Raw genomic sequence first — 22,335 nt, 5'->3', positions numbered from 1 at the left:
TTTCATGTGGAAGCACCATGTTTTGGTTACTAGATCAATAATAAGGAAGAGACTATAAGCACTTTGAGAGAAGGAATCATGGTGTAGCAATTTGATTTCCCCTCTAGCAAATACCATACATGGCTTTCCTAAAAGGAGTGCAATAAACACTTCTTTGATTTGAATCGAACACACCCTCTCTTCACACAACACATGACATCCCAAATAAATCTGTTGGGACTTTTATTCCAAAGATTTATCAAGTAATAAAAGCATCAAAAATCCATTCCTTTCTCTACATGGTCAAATCCTAAAGAAACCTTTTCACAATCACCAGGAAGTTGCAACTATAAAGGTTTGAACTGAACAGTGACATCTGGATAGCACCTCATGCTCTACAAAGCATGCCCTGTTTTCAGCACATCCTGTAACCGTCTTTCAAGTACTTTAAGGTGGCTCCGGATATCAAATGAGAGATCCCAAGACAAAGGGTTCACCTTAGAATGGGCAAATATCAAAATTGGCCCTTTTTTCCAGAGCACAGGATGGAATACTGAAGACCAATTCATCCATTTGATGAGTTTGTTAAGCACTATGGGTGTATAAAGATCAATCAGACAAAGAACCTCTCCTCCAAATCTAATAAGAAAGATGAGGCACATAGGCAAACAACCACAAGACAATGTAGAAAGTGCTAAGCTCCTCAGGGCCAACCCACTAAGCAGGTCATAACAGCGGATGAGACCAAAGGCCAGGAAGACACTGCAGTTACCAATTCCATTTCCATATAATGCTGTAATATTAGAAACTGCATATTTGACCAAGAGTAAGAATTTAAACTACCAACCATAAAACCCCTACAAGCAGAACCAGCCTTCAGTGGGTGTGGGGGAAAGAGGGATGAAGAGTTAAAAGAAAGTCCTGAAAGTCCTTAGTGAATATATCTTAATGGCTAATTAATGTGAAAAGTTTGCCTCTTGCATCAAAACCTTAAAAAAAAAAAGACAAAAAGTAAAGCACATACATCATCAACTAAATAACATCAATCCATACTGGGTTACCTTTATGCCTATGATTTCAAATAACTAAACCTAGGAGATTTTAATGAACACACCTATTCAGATTTATCCCATTAAGAATGATAAACAGGGAAGCCGACTTGGCCCAATGGATAGGGAGTCCACCTACCACATGGGAGGTCCACGGTTCAAACCCCGGGCCTCTCTGACCCGTGTAGAGCTGGCCCATGCGCAGTGCTGATGAGTGCAAGGAGTGCCGTGCCACGGAGGAGTGTCCCTGCGTTGGGGAGCCCCACATGCAAGGAGTGCACCCCGTAAGCAGAGCCACCCAGCACGAAAGAAAGTGTAGCCAGTCTAAGAATAGTGCCGCACACAGGGAGCGCTGACACAAGATGACACAACGACAACAAAAAAGAAAGACAGATTCCCGGTGCTGCTGATAAGGATAGAAGAGGTCACAAGAACACACAGTGAATGGACACAGAGAGCAGACAACTGGGGGGAGGGGGAGGGTTAATAAAAAATAAATCTTAAAAAAAAAAAACCAAATGATAAACATGGAATGGTCCTTTGAAGTCCTACCTTTTGCAAACTGATGTCATTGTTTACTTAAATCATTCTTTTTTTAACGAAATAGGAGGAATCACACTTCCTGACTTCAAAACATACTACAAAGCTACAGTAGTGAAAACAGCATGGTACTGGCATAAGGAGAGACACACAGACCAATGGAATCGAATTGAAAGTTCAGATATAGAACCTCATGTATATAGCCATATAATATTCGATAAAGCCACCAAACCCTCTCAACTGGGAGAGAATGGCCTATTCAACAAATGGTGCCTGGAGAACTGGATAGCCATGTGTAGAAGAATGAAAGAGGATTACCATCTCACACCTTATACAAAGATCAACTCAAGATGGATCAAAGACCTAAATATAAGAGCCAAGACCATAAAGACCTTAGAAAGCAGTGTAGGGAAACATCTACAGGACCTTGTAATAGGAAATGGCTTCATGAATATCACACCAAAAGCACGAGCAGCAAAAGAACAAATAGATAAATGGGACTACCTCAAAATTAAAGCCTTCTGCACCTCAAAGGAGTTTGTCAAGAAAGTAAAAAGGGAACCCACACAATGGGAGAAAATATTTGGCAACCATATATCTGATAAGAGACTTATAACTTGCATATATAAAGAACTCATATATCTTGAAAACAAAAAGATAAACAACCCATTTAAAAAATGGGAAAAAGACTTAAACAGACACTTCTCCAAAGAAGAAATACAAATGGCTAGAAAGCACATGAAAAAATGCTCCAAATCTCTAGCAATCAGGGAAATGCAAATCAAAACTACAATGAGATACATACCATCTTACTCCCATAAGATTGGCAGCCATGGAAAAAACAGTAGAATACAAATGCTGGAGAGGATGTGAAGAAAGGGGAACACTCATCCATTGCTGGTGGGAATGCAGAAGGATCCAACCATTCTGGAGGACAGTTTGGCGGTTTCTCAAAAAATTATCCATAGATTTGCCATATGACCCAGCAATACCACTGCTGGGTATATACCCATCAGATCTGAAAACAAGGACACAAACCGATATATGTACACCAATGTTCACAGCAGCATTGTTCACTATCGCCAAAAGTTGGAATCAGTCCAAATGTCCATCAACAGATAAGTGGATCAATAAAATGTGGTATATACACACAATGGAATACTACTCAGCTGTAAGAACCAATACACTACAATCGCACGTGATAACATGGATGAACCTTGAGAATCTTACGTTGAGTGAAGCAACTCAGGCATTGAAGGACAAATACTATATGACCTCAATGATATGAAATAAGTTAACTGCCTCAGAGAGCTAGAGTCTGGAAAAGTGGCTTACAGGAAATCGGGGGGTGGAGGAAGGATGTGAGTTAATGTCTGCAGGGGTGGAATCTGTGATGAGCTGGCAGTAAGTATGAGCACAAAGAAGGGACAAAATGGGGGCAAGGGGTTACCTTCGGGTGGGGTTTTCTGGGTTTGAGGGGGGCTGGGGATGGGAAGAGGGGTAATATTGTCCAAGAAATAGGTGGGAGGGAGGGGCAACATAGGAATATGGGAGAGTGTCAGAAGTTCGTTGAGAACTAAATGTTGAGTAAAACGTATCAAAGTATAAGTAGGAGGGTTACCTGGTTAGGACGCTCAGGGGGTATGGTCTGATGCGTGACGGACTCCGGAGGGAATAGCTGAAGGCTCATTTTGCCAAGGTGGGTTCTACCATTGGGTGGGGTGGACCCATTTCCTGGGGAAGACTAATGCTGTTGAATAGAGAGAACTGTATCTCTCGTGAGAAAGGACGGCTCCCAGGGTATTAGATTGGCAGGCGTTGTGGGCCCTAAGGGGAGGGGAAAATGGATGTGGAATGGATGGAACAAAGGTAAATAAGGGGGCAAAAGAGGAGTTATGTGAGAGTACACGAGGATGAATATAAAACAGCTAATATTACACCAAAAACATATAGGGGACGACAGACTAATAATGAAAACCATAAGACAAAACATAGGATAACTAAAAAATTTAGAAAACTGTACAGCCTAAAATATGGACCACATAGTAAGCACAAATGTCACCTTGTTTGAAAACTATAGTGTTGGAATCTGTACATCAGTTTCAGGAAATATGATATGAATAAGTTGAAAGATTATTGCTGTGCAAGGGAAAAGGTTTTATGGTGGATCTGGGGAAATACTGTATATTGTATGTATGAATTTCGGTGATCTAAGACTCTTCTGAAGCTGACATTATGTTGGGATTCATTTTACGGGAAGTTTTGGATCACAGAGTGGTTCAACAATGGCAGCAGAGGAATACTGATATGGGATGTTATTGACAGGATATATATGGTTGACAGGGAGTTATACAGGGCATATGCCCAGGGTATATGGTAATGTCTATATATACTCATAGTGGAAACAAAAACAACAGCTGGGGGGGTACTGGGCTCCTGGCCGGGGGGTCACTGTTGTGGGCCCTGGGAGAGCAGCGGCAATCCTCCAGGTGCAACGGCAAGAACCAGGAAGGAAAGAGGGCCCAACAGTGGGCTCGTGATACTAATGGTTACACTTTTGAGCCTATACACCTGCAATAAGAACAAGGCCTAGAGTAGCATTGTGCCTGGGGGTTTCCTCCTGACAGCCTGCATGTTACTCAAATGTGGCCACTCTCACAGCCAAACTCAGCGTGTAGATGCGACGCATTCCCCCCAGCGTGGGACATGACACCCGGGGATGAGCCTCCCTGGCACCGAGGGATCACTACCACATACCAGCTGAAGAAGCAACTAGAAAATGACCTTGAATTAAAGATTCAATGCGGAACAGCAGAATATACCTGTCTACATATAATGACATGACTTCGGGAAGCTGTTTGACCTAATGTAAGGGGGAAATGGAAAGGAGAAATGAGATTATAAGGCTGTGAGTCTCTAAAAAAGAGTCTGGAGGTTGTCAGAAGGAATACCCCTATGTACAACTGAACAGAGTCTAAGAGACAGATAAGGTAGATACAACCCCAGGTATTGGTTCTTTTGAGGGATAAAGAGACCCACGGGTTCTATGGTCATGGCAGAAGGGGTTCACTGCCATGACAGATAGCCCTTCTTTGGAGCTGGTGTTTCTGCGTGATGGAATTGGACTCAGAGGGGATCTCTTTTCACAAGACTTGCATGCTACTTTATTGGAATTGTAGTCGGTGCTGGGTTTAAGATATATGTAGGGGATTCGAATCTCTGGACTGATAATATGACACCCAGGCCCAGAGCCTCAACAGACTTCAGCTCCTACACTTTGATTTATTGGACTTACTCCACTCAGCTAACATGGAGTTGAAGAAGGTCAACCACCACAACATGGAGCCTAGAGTGTCTACAACTGGAAGCGGGAGGAGTGCATCCAGTACCCATATGGAATCTAAGCCCTCACTTGACATAGAAGTGCAATGGACACAACCAATCCAATGTCCACAGAGAAAATGTGGAATGGGTGTGGGAACGGTAGCCATGGTGGCTGCTGGGTGTGGGGAATGGGAGGAAGAGATGAGATGTGGAGGCGTTTTCGGGACGTGGAGTTGTCCTGGATAGTGCTTCACGGACAATTACGGGACATTATAGATCCCCCCAGGGCCCACTGGATGGAACGTGAGAGAGTCTGGGCTATGATGTGGACCATTGACCATGGGGTGCAGTGATGCTCAGAGATGAACTTACCAGGTGCAATGGATGTGTCATGATGATGGGAGAGAGTGTTGCTGTGGGGGGAGTGGGGGGCGGGGGCGGTAGGGTTGAATGGGACCTCATATTTTTCATAATGTAATTAAAATAAATAAATAAATAAATAATTTTTTTAAAAAAATCATTCTTTTTTTTAAAAAAAGCAAACAAATTGAAAAACCGCATGTTGAAAAGAGATTTCCATATTATATTTTCCCAAGCATGTCTGAGCCAATATGTACTTTTCCAACTATACTTTATCTTTATATCCACTCTCTAGTTTAAAAGCAGTGTTTTCATCTCATAATTCTAAAATATTTCTTAAATAATTAGTGAGGTCCATTTAAATACACTCCATTGAATTTAATGACTTTTAGCAGAAACAAACAGACTTCAATTAACCAGTCTATTCCGTAGATTTAGCAATTCCCGCCAACTTCTGTGGTCATGTTATTATTGCACACATATACTATCAACCCTTGAGTTTTTCTATATGGAAGTTCTGATGAAGCCATAGTATAAAAACTATTTGCTTCTCCCCCAAAAGACAACACTTACCCATCTTTGAGCAACAAGTAAAATTTGCTGATTTAAACTAACTTTTCCCAAAATTTAACCATGAATATAACCAGACTGGTATGATAAAAGAACTTTATAAGGAGTTCTTAAAAACAAGATAGTCACCTTCTGTAAAACAACTGAGGCGCTGATGTGACAAACAGCAAGGCTTAGCTGTAGTGGCACTTACATGCCATGATATTAAAGTAGGAATTGTAAAACAGGTAGAACTGTGCTAACGTGTACCCCGATATGAGATTCTTGTGATATGAAAAACAAAGGCCTTTTTGTAGGCAAGGAGGCATAAGAACATGGTCCCTACTTCTTTAAGAGGCCTGGAACTATTACTAGAAAAATCCTTGGGGTAAGGGAGTTAGCCACTCCTTCCTTTTATGAACCCATAGCCAAAAACATGTAAGTACATGATACAGTTTACTAAGTTTTTAATAGAAACTGTTTTCCTAGTGTCACAATTTAACTTCTGTACTAATCCTTCCAATTTACAAAGTATTTTTTTCCTTTTGTTTCCTTTAAGTTCTTCCATTTTCTACCCATCCCTCTACAATTTCAGTTACTTGGTAATCTATAAAAATGACAGAAATGAACATGAGACTTATACTAACTAGCTCTCACTTGAGGGAAGCAGACTCAGTAGAGTCCCCCAGAACACAAAGTGACAATCAGGATTCATGGCTATGAATTTTGAAAAGAAAGATCAAAAAGGCAGGAGATTCCCACCCCCCTCAGCCCCCTACTCCAAATACCCACAGAAAGATTTTGAGACAGGGAAGACCTGCTATCCTATCAGGAGTGCTCGAGATGGAAAAGGAAACACAAATGGCAGCCTGAGAAATGAAGCTCTTCATTTGACCTAAAGGGCAAAGCACATGCCCCATGGGCACCTTCTCACACGGGGGAGAACTGCAGAGAGGTAGCTCTTTTGATTTTTTTAAAAGACAGGTACTAAAAACTCAAATTTTAAAAAAAGTTTGATTTGACCCCCTACTGTGGCAATTTGAGATTATTTATGAATCCCAAAAAGAGAAAGACTGTATTCCTCTGAGTGTGATACCCTTTGATTGTATTAAATTCAGTTAAGGGACCTTTAATTAGAGTACTTGTTAAGATTGCTTTGAGGGCTTTGATTCAACTACATCGGTGAGGCTCACACTGAGCCCGGCCTCCTTGGTGGATGTAATATAAACAGATACTCACACAGACACACACACACGGGAAGAGAGAGCTGTCATTTTTGATCCTGCTTTGTAACTGGAAGGAGAGGCTCAAACACATAAAGCCCCAGCGAGTGACGAACCATTTTGTCTGATAGCTTACAGCTGACCTTGGGAAGAGAGCCAAGACTGCTACAGGAAGCCCTGAGAAATAAGCTCTTTGCCAGGGGAAAGGGGACTTCACTTAATCATAGACCCTCGAGAGGAAGAGGAAGCCCAAAGGGGAAGGCAGCGACCAGCCAGAGATCGGTGACCATCTTGCTTCAACATGTGGCAACTGACTTTGGAAAATAAACAACCTGGAGTGGACTTTTTACAGCCGTGGGACTGTAAACTTTACCCCATATAAACTCCCTTTATAAAAGCCAACAGATTTCTGGTACTTTGCACCAGCAGTCTTTGGCAGACTAGTACACCTACTTATACTAAAAAGATGGCAACATAGATTCACTAAAATCAGATCTTCCCTAAGAAATTTATTCCCTTTTCACTTTTTTCTTTTTTGAAATTTACTAGAGTAGCCAATACAAACACAGACTAATATATCTTGCTTTTTTTTCCCATCCATAAGGAAAATGAAAAAGTACAGACTAGTAGAACAGAAACTTTAATATGTAACAGAACCAAAACCATACCCAAAGTACACTGACTGATTACTTTGGATTAATGACAGGGTTTCCTCCAGGAAATATCTTTATTAAACTTGGATGAAGAAAAAGAACACATGCTAAATAACCAAGCATGTGGGTACCACAGAGTATGTGTGGGGAATCGTTAATGGGTACAAATCAAAAGTCATTGAATAAAAGAACAAAAAACCATGAGGATAAAATGACAATACAATTATAAATAAACTTCACTTTTTGCTCAAATGAGTAAGTATACAATGGAGGAAAAGCTGGCATGTGAAATATTTTTTAATGAAAAATAAAAATTAGCTAGAGACCAAGTTCTGTATGAGTTAAAGATGTGATAATGCATCTAAATGTGAAAGATAGTATTAATATATTAAAACTTTGTGATGGAGGGAGATGATTATTTATGGGAGTTCTGACTCTGGGTAGTATACTTAGAATAATGCTGAAAAGCTTCAGTGTATCCAGAGAAGGAAGATATGGGGACAAATTCAAACACAGGAAGAGCCGTGTAGGACAGGAGAGGAATGGATGAAAGGGCTTCCAGTATGACCTCAGCTGCCTATGCGCAGCATTTTCCCCTTTCCTCCTGGGATCATCCAAAAACAAGGAAAATGGAAAACAAAAACAGAAAGCACACTTTCAGCAAAACTGGGGTACAGATTCTAAAGTTTTGCAAGGACTTCCAAAAGATATCCAATTTAACCAATCCTAAATTAACAAATAAGTTTTAGCCCACTAAATTACATTTTAGGCACTTACTGACCCTCTGATATACTGCAATATAGCTTTGATGTATATTAAGGTTGTGACTCACTGAACTGTAACTTAGCTGTTTTGTTTCTTTGATGCTGATGCTATATTTTATAAACCACATAATCTTGTAACTGAAAAATAACAAAACAACTTGTAACTGGCTCCGCTTATATCCCATTATTTCGTTTGCAACTCTGAAGTATGTATGTAGCCCTCAGATTTATTAATGAAGTAATGCGAGTCAACCCAGAACTGACCAAGCCAACCCTCATCAGTTAGTTTGCCTGATATGCTCAATAGCCTAAACCTTAAACTTCAAGTTTAAGATTGATTCAGAGATTGAACTATCTCCAACCCCATCATCTCAAACAACCCACTCACCATGCTCCAAACAGCACTTTTTGGACACGCAACATATGAGCCAGCATGGGGCCACCCTGAGCTGTTATATTCCCCTTGGCCGTCACAAGCCCACCTCCCTTTTGTTCAATCTCATAAAAACCCTAAGCACTTCGAACTAGGAAGACAGATTTGAGGACTGCCCTCCTGTCTTCTAAGGCTAGTTTTTGCTGAATAAACTTTTACTCTTCTCAAAATCCTGAGGTCACCAAATGACCTCTCTGGTGTGCATCACGCAAGAACTTGCCATTAAGCTACAACACCAGTTCATGCAGGGGCCACAGAGGAAGCAGAGACAAGGAAAGGAGAGGTACTGGCAGGAGTGGACTTTTTTTTAAAGAATACATACATAAATATTTCTTTTTTTTTTTTTTTTTTTTTTAAAGATTTATTTATTTATTTATTTAATTTCCCCCCCTCCCCTGGTTGTCTGTTCTTGGTGTCTATTTGCTGCGTCTTGTTTCTTTGTCCGCTTCTGTTGTCGTCAGCGGCACGGGAAGTGTGGGCGGCGCCATTCCTGGGCAGGCTGCACTTTCTTTTCACGCTGGGCGGCTTTCCTCACGGGCGCACTCCTTGCGCGTGGGGCTCCCCCACGCGGGGGACACCCTTGTGTGGCACGGCACTCCTTGCACGCATCAGCACTGCGCATGGCCAGCTCCACACGGGTCAAGGAGGCCCGGGGCTTGAACCACGGACCTCCCATATGGTAGACGGATGCCCTAACCACTGGGCCAAAGTCCGTTTCCCCATAAATATTTCTTAAAGATGAAGGGAAGGGCAAAACCATCATGCCCGTTTGCAGCCAAGGTGCAGAAAGAGGAGCAGCTGGGTGGCAGTAGAACTCCCCAGGCCGAGGTGAGCCCAGTGTAAGGGAGAGACATCGATCTGCACTGTTTCCCCCCGGCTGCAATTTCTGCACCCTTTTTGACATCTGCTGAAAAGTTGGTATCTCCTTTTCGTTTTAATGGTCATTTATCTTTTGAGCAAGGCTAACCTACCTCCTGTTTCCTTTGTGTCTTCACAAAATAAGGAATCCCTATTCCCCAAACAGCTCTGATTGAGCCCTTAGTGCCAATAAGGGGCCAAAAACCACTTATGGCTCAAATATTCACAAGTTATCTTTCTGGGACCTATAGTGTAGGCAACTCTTAATTACTCAGGCTAATAAAAAGGAACTGGGTACCAGGCCACCTTGCCACCACACAGCCTGAAAGCTGCTTCCAAAGCCTGTGTGTTACAAATGAAACCTAACTGACTACCTGGTCCTCAGCACTTCAAGATCGTACACCACCAAGGTAACCTGCGCCGCCTTAAGGAAAGTACGGCTCAGGCCAGAGGGACGGTGGAGAACATCACATCAAGAAACAAACCCGCAGAGTCTCCAAACGCCAGCATTCTAGTAATAACAAATAGAAACGGTCAACATCCAACTTCAGCAAACCTCTGAACTTACTCAAGTTTTTGTTAGGGTTCAAAGAGCCCTAAGGAAATTCTGTACAAAAATATTACAAAGGAGCTTGCACACAAACTACCAAAAGAGTTACATAAATAGCCATGAAGAGAAGTCCTATGTCTTCTTTCAAAAGTCCAAGTTTAATATTTCCATTCTCCTTAAATCAGTGCCTCCTCCCTAAGCAGGTACTGACTTTCTAAACAGGAGTCAGACTATAAAGAGTTTTTAGAAATCTTACTACAAATGTGCAAAGCAACCCCCCTCAGCCCTTATACTCTTAAACATCATGAGCTTTTATTTAAATTAAACTCCACTATGTAATATTACAGGGCACTCTTGTTGCTGGGTCCTTTTTCTGGAGGTGAAAGACAAAGGTGAAAGAATTAGGTTTATGAATTAAATGGAATCAAATGACTAGAAAATGAAATTTGGAGCTGTGAAATAAAACAGGAAAAGGAAGCCAGGAAAAGAAAGTCAAGACTCTTTTAATCCCCAGGTGAAATACAGAGACATAATGTGTCTGAATTAAAAATGAAAAAATTGTGGGTAACCACATTGTCATTAACAACATTAACACGTCGAATGAGCAGGCAGTGCAAAATGTACTTCCCCACCACAGCACACAACTGATCCTACATTAACAATGCAATTACAGAACAGCATTTGTGTAACACCCAATAAAAACCTGTTTTCTGCATCCCTTACTCTTAAATGTACCTAAAGTTAAGGCAGTTTAGAGAAAAACATAGCTAAAGGTAAGACATTTATAGAAATGTTTTTTCCTCTAAAAGTGTCTCAAGTTTCAGAAAAATATGTCCATAAAAATTTGGACCTGAGGCCAAGAATGGACAAGAAATCAGGGCAAGTCTGAGCAAGCCAAGTTCAAACACAATGGAAAAAGACTGCACCCAACTGGGAGGACATGGTCTGTGGGCCACTTTCTCTTCATCTACCACAATGTTGATGAGTGAGTGTGGGACAGGTCTTTAAAGCTGTTCCAAGCAAGGGAAACATTTCTAAGACCTCAAGGAGTGTGACATCCTGCCAACCCAAATGCCTAAGATTTTCTTCAGAGGTTGAACAGCTGGGCTGGGGGTAGGCAGGTGCTCCTCAGGAAGCTGCAGAGAACACTCCTTAAGTATCGGGCTGCCAGTGTGAAGACACACATTGTCCTACCTCCTCCAGCCGCCGCCGCTGCTCTTTCTGCTGCTCGATGCGTTTCTGCCGCTCTGCCAGCAGCTGCCTCTTGTACTCCTCCTGCTCCCGGAGCTGTTGTTCCTGCAACAGCTGCTGTCTCCGAAGAGCCTCAGAACGCTCCTTGTTTTCCTGCTGCAGCCTCAGGAAATCCCGTCGAAGAGTCGATTCGCCAGGCACATTGACGATGGAACTGCAGGAGGAAGCAAGAGCTACATGGGAGGTGCCCCCATCATGCCACCCTTTGAAGAGAAGAGCAGCACCCAGCACTCTATAGTCTGTGTCTAGCCGTTCTTTCCTGGGTTCCTCCCACACCACAGGCTCAGCTAGTAAGTCTGCTGTGTCTATAACCTGACGGGCCCGTATCTGCCTCTGTTCATTTAGTAAAAGCCAACTATTTATAGGACATCTCTGCTTGGGATTCTCTCACCAGTTCAAATTCTGTCAAGTGGTAGGTTGAGATCACCGTCATCTCCCCCTTCACTCGTGCCCCCTTGACGACCTTATTTTCCATCAGTAAGAGCAACATCATTTTCCTGGTCTGCCAGGCTGGACCTCTGAGTACTCGTCAGTACTTCCCTTCCCTTCACCTCCTTCACCTGGTCGGCCATCTGGCCTTGTCATATATTCCTGCCCACTTTATTTCTAGCGTCAGCAGCTGGGCCCTGAGTGATTCCTATGAATTAACTACCTTACAGATAAATTAAAGAGCATCATTCCCAGCTGATCTCCCTGCAGTCCCTTCTCTTCAAAACTGCCCAAAATATCATGCCAAACAAATCTCCTTAAATTGCCTTTTATATTATATCATGGTCCTATTCAAAAACAGTAATAATGCCCATGAAATCAGTTTAAATCCCTCTATATGCAAATATTTGCCCATATAAAAAGAAAAGGACATACTATGAAGTTTCTTTTAAAACTGCTCCCCTCTTTCAATACATCCTCTCTGAACTCCTACTCTCTGGCCTAAGGTCCTCATGGGCTTCCTGACACACCCAACCACCCTCCTGTGTCCACCCGGCCGGTCTGTGACGCTGCAGCACTTAAGGCCACGCCAGGCAGACCTGTCACCAAAACCCAAACGGAGTCCATTCCCTGATGAATCTGCTGTTCGGGGTCCATGCTACCAATTTTAACTCTTCAATCTTTTATTTCACTGTACCTTAGGGAAGCCAGGCATCAACCAAAACCACAGATGATAAAGTGGATCAGGACAGAAGACACAGTTAACAGAAATGCTAGCAGGCAGGCACATGAGAAGAACAGAAATTGGCGTGTGAGCAGGACATTTCTGAGCAAAACTGCCCTAAACACCGTACGACATTTACCATCCATGTCTCCGGAGCACTAACTGCCTGTGGCAGTGCACCCAACACCCAATTTTTCTAAATGACTGGGGGTGGGGTCACAATGAAATCCTTGGTCAAGAACCACTGGGCATGGAGACCCCAAGGAAGAAGATGTTTATAGGCACCTTTCATAGAGTTGAGAAGACTGAAAGAGGCTAAGGCATTTTCAAATTAATTCAAAACCCCCTCACACCACCCAGGAGTCTTCAAATCCTGGCATCAACCTGCAAATCGCCTCACCGAGCAGCACGCTGACCACCGCCTCATCGTTACCTTGGCTCCCCCTCCTGCTCAGGCACCTCCTCCTCCTCCTCCTCACTTCCGCTGTACTCGTATTCTGTTTCATCTGTAAAGGAAAGCACAAGGTAAATGGGATGGCTCAAAAATCAGGACAAAGGCACATAGAGGGAGGCAACCCTAATGCCATTATGGCAGAAAATAAATGCATTCTACATGAAAACCTAGAAGTGTACTAGAGAATGGGGCGGGGCCAACAGCACGACGCAGAATTCCCACAGCGACCTGAGGCAGCTCCACGGGCCAGGGCTTGCCTTCCTTGCCTGCAGAGGAGACAGTTCTGTTACACTCATGCCCTTTCAGGCACGGACTGCTAAGCAGGTGCGGAGCTGTGAGAAGGGGCTCCACAACACGTAGCACGAACGAAAAAATGGCCCAAGAGCAACAGCAACTTCAGAAAGTCCATTTTGATGCCAAAATTCAAGAGAGAGATTTAACTGCATGAAACTAGTGCGACCAAGAAAATTTATCTGGTTACCATTTAGTAATCAGGGATCCACTGAGGGCAACAAACAGAAAAGTTTGCAACTTTGACAAAAAGTAAGGCATTAGGGAAGCGGACTTGGCCACGCAGGGGTGGCCCCCGCATAGGGGAGCCCCAAGCACAAGGTGTGCGCCCCATAAGGAGAGCCGCCCAGCGGGAAAGAAAGCGCAGCCTGCCCAAGAATGGTGCCGCCCACACCCGAAAACTGACACAACAAGATGACGCAACAAAAAGAAACACAGATTCCCCTGCCGCTGACAACAACAGAAGCGGACAAAGACGAAGATACAGCAAATAGACGCAGAGAACAGACAACCGGGGTGGGGGGTGGGGGGGGAGAGAGAAATAAATAAACAAATCTTAAAAAAAAAAAAATTAAAGCATTAGTCAGTACTTGGGACAGAAAACAAAACCAAATGTTCCCACAAATTTTGATACCAAGGAAAACGGATGAACAATACAACCAAGAATGACACAATACCTGCTCTACTTAGTTCAGACTTCAAGTTTCAAAAGGCCTATGAAATTAAATTTATGGTTCAGGATGAATTAATCTGTCTGATTTTTTCTACATTAGCTAGAGAAAAGATGATAGAAAAAAGTTCAAAGCTAATATATAATTGTAATGGACACACAGATATACTCTGGCTTTCAAGGGAAATTCCAACTGAAATCATATTTAGAATCCTTTAAATAGTCTGGTATGTTTAAAACGTTTTCTATGAAATATTAATTCTGGACTAGAGAGGTTAAGGGTATTCGGAAGGTGACAAGGTCACTAAGATGGGAAAGCAGGTATAGCTCAGTGGTTCAGTGACTGCTTCCCAGGTACAAAGTCCTGGGTTCAATCCCCAGTATCTCCTCAAAAAAATAAAAAGAAAGAAAAAAGAAAAAGGCTACTGTGACTTCAAGATAAGAAATGAAGGTAAGATGCTTCACTGTTCCCTAAGAGGGAGACAGAGATAAGACAATCAACCAAAAGTACTTAGCAAATTTCCCATGAATGTTTGTACTAAGCAAGCCATGGGAAAAGGATTCAATGTGCACATTTTTCCAAAAATTAGGGCTATCATGTCAACTAAGTGCTAAGCATAGTAGTCTTATTTTCTTTTCAACAAATGCACAGCATACCATGCAAAGTTTAATTATGACTAAAAAAGTCAAAAGCAAAAAATTTATTCTGAGTTTCAGTGATGGCTTAGCCATGAATACAGAAGTTGTGAAAAGACTCAAATGAACATGAACAAAGCTCAGTGCATGTACCAGAAGATGACTCTTTTGACCACCTCTTTACTGCCCCAACTTGCTTTTAGCTTCCTCTTTTTGCCCAGAAATTTGAGTGTCAAAAAAAATTTCATTAATAGGGTGCCCATTACCCAAATGCTATTTTGTAAAATGACTGTAATAATTCACAAAAGCAAAAGATCAGTGTGAGCTAGAGCTCTCAGACAATTTAGTGAAGATGGTGATGGAGTGTCAATTTCCTTTGGCTGAAGAGAAGAAAAAAAGAGGCCATCCCAGGTAGGCTGGCATAGTTTATGTAAAGATAAAAACCATGAATCAGGTTGTGATATAACGGAAGAGAAAGGAGCCTTACATCAGGAATGTAAGCTCATGCCTTTGTTATGCGGTAATAAGAGAAACAGGGCAGGTCGTATGCATGGCCCATGCACAAGCCACTTAACCTGTAACAGCCTAAAGCAGTTGGAAACAATGATGATGCCCATAGCTGATGCTCAATAAACCCCAGCATAGTATACCACGAATGCAACCTTCACAACAAAGTAAAAAAAGTAGCAACAAAGATGTGCTACCAAGGAAGAACTAGAACATTCCACTATGTGGACAGGCCCAGGTGCTTGCCTAATCCGCAATACCTTACAGCAAACTGTGCAGCTCAGCTCACCTCTGCCTGGAGCCAGGCTGGAGCCAAGAAGTGCTCAGGGAACTATAGGATAGAGACAAACTAGTCAAGCCAGGCGAGCACAATTTCATGGCTGGGAAAGGAGGGAGCTACCTAGTTGGCAAGAACCTAGAAGTGAAAAACACCTTTTTTAATTAAAAAAAAAAAAAAAAAAAAAAGATGAAAATCGAAACAGATTTAATACCTTTCTCTCCTCGCTTCTTTCTGGTCCGGTCTATATGGTCCTTAAGCTGGATTCTAACTTGCCTTTCATTTGGCTGATCTCTTATAAAAGGATGTTTCAAAAGCTGCTCTGTGGAGGGCCGCTGCATGTAATTCTTCACCAGGCACCCTTCTATAAAACTGAAAAATTTCTTTGACCTGTAAGAGCAAGTAAAAATGATCATCACATTTCTACCACAAAGAGCAAAGTTTCAAATGATCAAGAAAGTAACAAGCCTGAAAAAGAGAAGAGCTTCAGAATTCACCACAACCATTCTGCAAGTGCAGCAGAATAATAAAAGGAATATAAATGGTAACTCAGGACCCTTGGGCATCAGGAGCTTTAACTGAACACAGTTGAAGATACCGTATCACTGACAACACACCACAAACAGAGCTATGAAGGAGGCCAGATTTAAATGAATTGGGTTTAAACCTGATGCTGCTTATTGATCACTTAATCATAGGTACACAGGAGGCCAGGGGAGGGGGAGGTTTCTGCTAAAACAAAGGCAAACCGAGGACAGAGGTCTGGTACCTAGAAGACAAGGGCAGATAAAGGGGTGAGAAAGTACCTGAGTCAGTTACCAAATGCTGGGGCTCTCGAACTTGTTTAAATGATATTTCAATCAGAGTTTCAACCCAGTTTAGTCATTCAAAGAACATTACCAGTTTTCTGTATGAAACACAGAGGGAGAAATGGTTTTGAGGGGGTGATGACATTGCCACCTAAATTTATCTGACTAGCCACTTTCATTTCTGCCCGTTTCTCTATGCCTGGCTCAGGATGGCCCCACCTGAGACACTCTTACCTATCCTATCTTTTGGAACTCAGCTCAGGAACTGTCTTTTCTGGAGAAGCCTTTCCAGGCAACATGCCCTCCCTGCACATTCCAAGCCAGGAGTCTTTCTTTCTGGGTTGTCTGATTTAACAGACTGTGTACTTTATGTTTCCATCTCCCCGCTTGTTAGAAATGGTAGCAGCCAGGCGCTGGTTCCTATTTTTCGGTTTGTTGACAAAGCCCAATACTGTCCACAGCACATCAAAACAGGTATGTAATAAATTTTTGTTGAAGGAATGAGTTGTTATTCAGTCTTTAAAAAATGCAATTTAGAAAATTAGTTCAGTTCTTTCCAATTCACTGCTTTTAAGAATCACTTCTGTCTTGTATTTCCATTCCAAGTTACTATATTTCAATTCAACAAATATTTATGTACCAATTATTTGCTTTCTCTTATGTTAGGCCCCATAAAAAATATAGTTAAGAAATAAAGTGGAGGAAATTTGGGTATACACAGTACCAGGTGTATAATCAAACTTAGAGAAGAAGGAAAACACAACTGTTACAATAGGAAAGCTTATTGGGAAAAAGTGGGGTATTCGACAAACCGAAGAAAAGGGGAGAGAAGACAATATCCCAGGGTACAGACAGAACATGAACAAAGGTAGAAAAATTTTAGAGAAAATTGTATACCTTTTTGTATACATTTGGTATAGAATGTGGAAAAGATGTGAAAAATAGCTCAAAATAGGCCCTCAATATCACTTCAAGAGGCTCTTACATTAGTCTGTGGTCAATGTGGAATATCAAAGATTTAGCATGGTATAGTGGAATGCTCTAACCCACAGATTCCCAAACCCCACAGCTCATAAGCATCATTTTGGATATTTATGAAAAAATATTAACACTTGGGTCATTCCACAAACCTAATGAATCAGAAACTTTGAGATTGGAGCCCACAGAGATCCTCATGTACCATTTCCACAGATTTGGGAATCAATGACCTACAGCACATTCTTTAAAACCAACTACCAAGCTCTGCTGGAAGAGAGTTCACTGGTCATCTTTTTGAAAGCCACTTCTCCAAAAACAGTACTACAAATTTATATCTGGTGAACAGGAAGACAAATCACAAAGGTAGAAGGACTTCCTGTTTCTAATCACTTAGTTTCTTTGGAATGTGTTGATAAAATGAGAACAGTAATATATATGGGTGGGCCTGGTGTCTAATCAAGTGTAAGAAAGGGGCGTGGGGAAGTATTTATTGTCGTTCATGTCTGTCTTTACATCACTGAATGTTGTACACATAGTGGTTGATCCCCAAATTGCAAGTAACAGAATAATCAGAGCAGGGCCAATTGAAGAGACTTGAAGACTGTGAGGAACTCTGAAGATAAGGCATTAATTCAGCAACCCTTCCAAGATAGACTACCTTCTATAAAATCTGACAGAGAAAAAGGGAAAACTAACATTACTTAGTTAGCAAGAATCAGACAAAGTGTTACCCTGACCCCATAGCTTTTCCCCTGGAGATGCCTACTGTATGTGCTGGCTTCCCTAGGACTGCCCAACTACGGGTGCCCAGGAGGAACGTCATGCCTTAATATGGAACACCAGTTAGGGTCAAAATTCTTGAAACCAGGTAGCCCGGAAGAATATCTCCAAAAACTGGTAAATGGAATTAGACAACCTCAGTGGTCAGGAGACAGATGTGGTTAAAGCCAGTAAATAATGTGAAAAGTCCTGCCAATAGAAGATAGATGGGAAAAGGATGCCAAAATGTGTTGGGGACAGAGACAGAACAGAAACAGCAGGACATCTGATGGGAACACCCATGATGGTAGAAGAAAACTACATAGCACCAGTAGAGGAGCAGCGAAAAAGAAAAGGGGAGACAGTGACAGTGAAAGACAAACCCAGAGGAGAAAGCTTAAAACTGAAATCTTTGCATATTTCAGAATCAGAGCCAAGAACCTAGGATGAGAGGAGACAATGTTACTGGAAAACCAGTAAGAGCAGTTCCAGAAAGGAAATAAAACCCAAAACCACAGAACATAGGCATCAGCAAACAGGCTCAGGAAAGCAGAAAGGGGTGGGCCCCCAAGAAGGGGACTTGAGTACAGACAGGAACTGACTGGAAAGGATTCCAAGAAAGACCGAGCAAGTGAGCGTACAAAATTCTCAGGCAATATCAGAAATGAGAAGGCACCAGTGATTTTCAGTAACCAACCCAAACCATTCTTTGCCCACAATGTTGCAATTCTAAAGGCTTTCATCAGTGAGGATTATTGTCATCTGCCTCCATGGATATCAACACTTGTGTTTGGCAAATATATGAGAGCTGCAGGGAGATGGACGAGTGGCAACCCAAAGAAAGAGGACAACTCTTTTAATGTGTTCTGATAAGAAAAAGGGTATGTCTCACTTCAATTTCTTTGGTAATAATTAAAGTAAAAACACCTTCATTAATTTTAACCTATTTCACCGGAGGAACTACAAGTCAATCCAGCTTTGATTTTTATAATGTAAAGATGTTAAGAAAAAAAAAATCACACTTTGAAGTGTGTTTAAATATTAAAACAAAACTTTTTTTCATAACCATGTTATGGTATTCCATATGATCACTTGTCACTATTTTGTAATTCAAAGAGAATTTATCAAGAAAAATAAACACACACACAAAATCAACCCACTTTTTATTTGGTGTTTTTAGGCACTATTGCATGTGTTCTTTGGAAATCAGAATGGCCAGATTTTGTCTCAGAGGAAAGGAACACTAAAAGGAAACATTTATGACAACAACAAAAATAGAACAACAACAAAATGACCATATAAAGCTTACCATTTTTTGGACTTCAGCCGGGGAGGAGGGTTTCTGGGAATGAGAAACAGTGCTCTCATTGGATGCATGTCACAGAGAGCTGGGGAGAGGAGATGGTCGGGTCAGTATGTCCCTCAGGGTTCTCATTCCTGATTCCTAGGGCTCACTCTCAAGATCAAGGGCTCTGTCCCATCGTCTGACTGACATGCTTGATGTCAAGCAGTCTAGACATCTAGGTGTGAACTCTAGGGCATGCCCTGAATTCCCCACTTAAAAATAGCAAAATATAAAGAGGTCAAGGGCAACAAGAAGAATATACAATTTCAAATAGACACTGGAAAGTTTTCATGAATCAAAAATAAGTATAAACTGAAAGGCTTAAGGAGTTAACAGCTTAAGTTTTTAAATCATCTGTAAGATTACAGTTAAAATAATTGCATTTTCATAGGGCTGTCATGAGGCTTATATAAGACAATGCTTGTGAAGGCCTCCAGAAAGGCTGTTTGTGGTTACAGCTAGTTTTACCACGGAAGAGGAAGCATGGGAGTCCAAGATCAGATTGTTAAACCTGTGCAGTCTCTGTTTGTACTCATCACAATAAAAGCCCTTATGGCACACGTGCTCGCAATAATCTATCACAACAGGCAATGTGCATTTTCACGTGTTTATTTACTTTCAAGAGAATCTTACAAAGCAGCTGGGGCAATGGGCGCTCAGAAGCAAACAATACTACTCCCATTGTGAAAGAAAACCAAGACAAAGGATCAGATAATATTTCCCCATCGCAATTCCTTAGAGGAAACCATGGAAGAAATGTATGGTTTTCAAGCAGACATCCATTTCTGTATTGCAAACTAATTTTTAGCTGTTGATAAACTTTTTTCATTCATTCAACAAATATTTATTCAGCATCAAATATGTATCAGGCAGTTACACATTCTTTGTGTATACCGGTTTTCTATGGGGACCAACAGAAAATGCTTTTTCCTTTGTTCTCTGCAATTTTGCTCCTATCCTTAATCAAAAATTAGTTTTATAAAGCTTCTATTTGATTTAATCCAAAGGAGAAGCAAACACTCTTGCAAAGGAGAGGAACATTTCACAGGTAATATAAAAATAGTCTATAGATAAAAAGTTATGCCTCTATTTGTAAAGTCAAAACCTAAGTAATACTAAAACTTCCATGTGTTAGAACCAGTTTCACTGAATATTAAGTTTAAAATGTAAAAAGAAAAATGACAGCCTATTATCTGAAAGTAACAATTTTGGGTCATATATCAATACAACTTAAAAGAAAATGTAGCCTACAGACCTTAAGGAGATCACCAAAAGAAAAGGCAGGTGCCATGAATTCCTTTTACATTTAAAAGCTCACTGAAATCACCCACCAGGAATGGTGTCATCCAGGGAGACGGTCTTCTGAAGCCTTGACACACATTTAAGTTATATAACAATTAGGCTTTAAGAAAAGGAAACTGAGTTACTTACGGGGAGCACCTTCTGCCATCTCAATGGCTGTAATGCCACAAGACCAAAGGTCACTCTGCAAAATAAAACAGTGTCTTATGGTATCCATATTAGCTATGAAGTCACTAACTTAAAATTTCCGGTTATTCACACAAATGAAATTAACAGCTTTAACTGGGTATAAATTGAAAGAAAGTTTGCTAGGAAATTAAAAAAGATTTGAAAAACAAAAGGTTCGGAGGAACATACAAACAAAATAAAAATAAAATTGCCTTGCTGTAGCAGTTTGACACAGTTAAGAATTCCAAAAATAGATACTGGATTATGTTTGCAAATTGATCTGTACTTGGGTGTGATTAAATTATGATTAGGGCTTTGATACAGCCAAGTCAGTAGGCCACCACCTTGGTGAATCTTACAAAGACATGGCAAAGTACAGAGTTGGAGGTTTTGATGTTGGAGATTTTGCTGTTGGAGTTTGGATGTTGGAGTTTAATGCTGGAGTCTTGAGCTGGAGCCCCAGGATGTGAACACAGAGGAAAGAGCAAGCCCTGGGAAGAGAGGAACCCAGGAAGCCTGAACCCTGGCAGGCATCGGCAGCCATCTTGCTCCAACACATGAAAATAGACTTTGGTGAGGAAAGTAACTTATGCTTTATGGCCTGTAAATGGCCATACACTTATGGCAAGTGTATCTGTAAGCTCCTACCCCAAATATAAAAGCCAACAGACTTCTGGTATTTTGCATCAGCACCCCATCAGCTGACTAATACACTTGCTAAATAAAGCCACTTAACTACAGATGGTTTATATACAAGCCTCTCTCTAACTGTGCACTGCATGGTCTACTTCAGTATGATTTTTCCCTTTTCTTTATAAATATCAATAGTGTGTAATGTTGGCCGAGGGTTTTTTATGTTTAATACCCCCTACTGAAATTAAGATTTTAAAAGTTTAAAGGCCAGAAAGCCCTCCTTATAAAAGGGCCACAGCTGAATTCCTAAAATCTACCCCAGAGTTCACTAACTCAAAACATGCTACTGAGCATCTCACTCTCTCCTCAAACTAATTTAAATTTTAAAATTTGAATTTTAACTTTATTCTCCACTCAATATAAGATCTGCAAGCACAGGCATTTCTGCCTTTTTAATTCACTTTTGTAGCCCCAGAATCATGCATGGCATACGGTAGGCACTCAAGAAACTCTGGCTGATGAATCAAAGATGTTTTATCAGCCAATAAGAACTAAAACCCAAAAAAGATTTTTAAAAATGCAGATAACAGATGTTTGTTGTCATTAGTATACTTATGTTTATATGCTATCGTGACCAAGGAATTACCTACAGTTAGTTGCTCAATTTAAGGGCTTTCTGAATAACAACATAATTTTGTTAGCATCAAAGTTCAGACTATTTGAATGCAGCACGTTTGAATATAAGAACAAGGAGAGACTACACATTTCTCCCTTATTTTTATGGAGTTTTCTCAGTCCACAGCCAGGTATAGGAGGCAGG

General features: G+C 41.2%; 1 protein-coding gene across 34 annotated transcripts in view; it reads right to left on the bottom strand.

Annotated features, from left to right (window-relative positions):
• Window positions 1-22,335, bottom strand: part of MAP4K4 (mitogen-activated protein kinase kinase kinase kinase 4) — a 209,743-nt gene that overhangs the window by 55,897 nt on the left and 131,511 nt on the right. For all 34 annotated transcript variants that reach the window (XM_058278220.1, XM_058278207.1, XM_058278215.2 and 31 more), the window contains exons 8-12: window positions 20,844-20,898; window positions 19,377-19,455; window positions 15,736-15,911; window positions 13,120-13,192; window positions 11,477-11,687 (exon numbers count right to left, since the gene is read on the bottom strand). In XM_058278220.1, coding sequence (XP_058134203.1) covers window positions 11,477-11,687; window positions 13,120-13,192; window positions 15,736-15,911; window positions 19,377-19,455; window positions 20,844-20,898 — 594 coding nt within the window. The remainder of the gene's footprint in view (window positions 1-11,476; window positions 11,688-13,119; window positions 13,193-15,735; window positions 15,912-19,376; window positions 19,456-20,843; window positions 20,899-22,335) is intronic.

This window comes from Dasypus novemcinctus, chromosome 17 (assembly GCF_030445035.2).
Source record: "Dasypus novemcinctus isolate mDasNov1 chromosome 17, mDasNov1.1.hap2, whole genome shotgun sequence".
NCBI lineage: Eukaryota > Metazoa > Chordata > Mammalia > Cingulata > Dasypodidae > Dasypus > Dasypus novemcinctus.
Note: the sequence above shows the minus strand (reverse complement) of the source record. Positions and strands in the feature narration are given on the sequence as shown.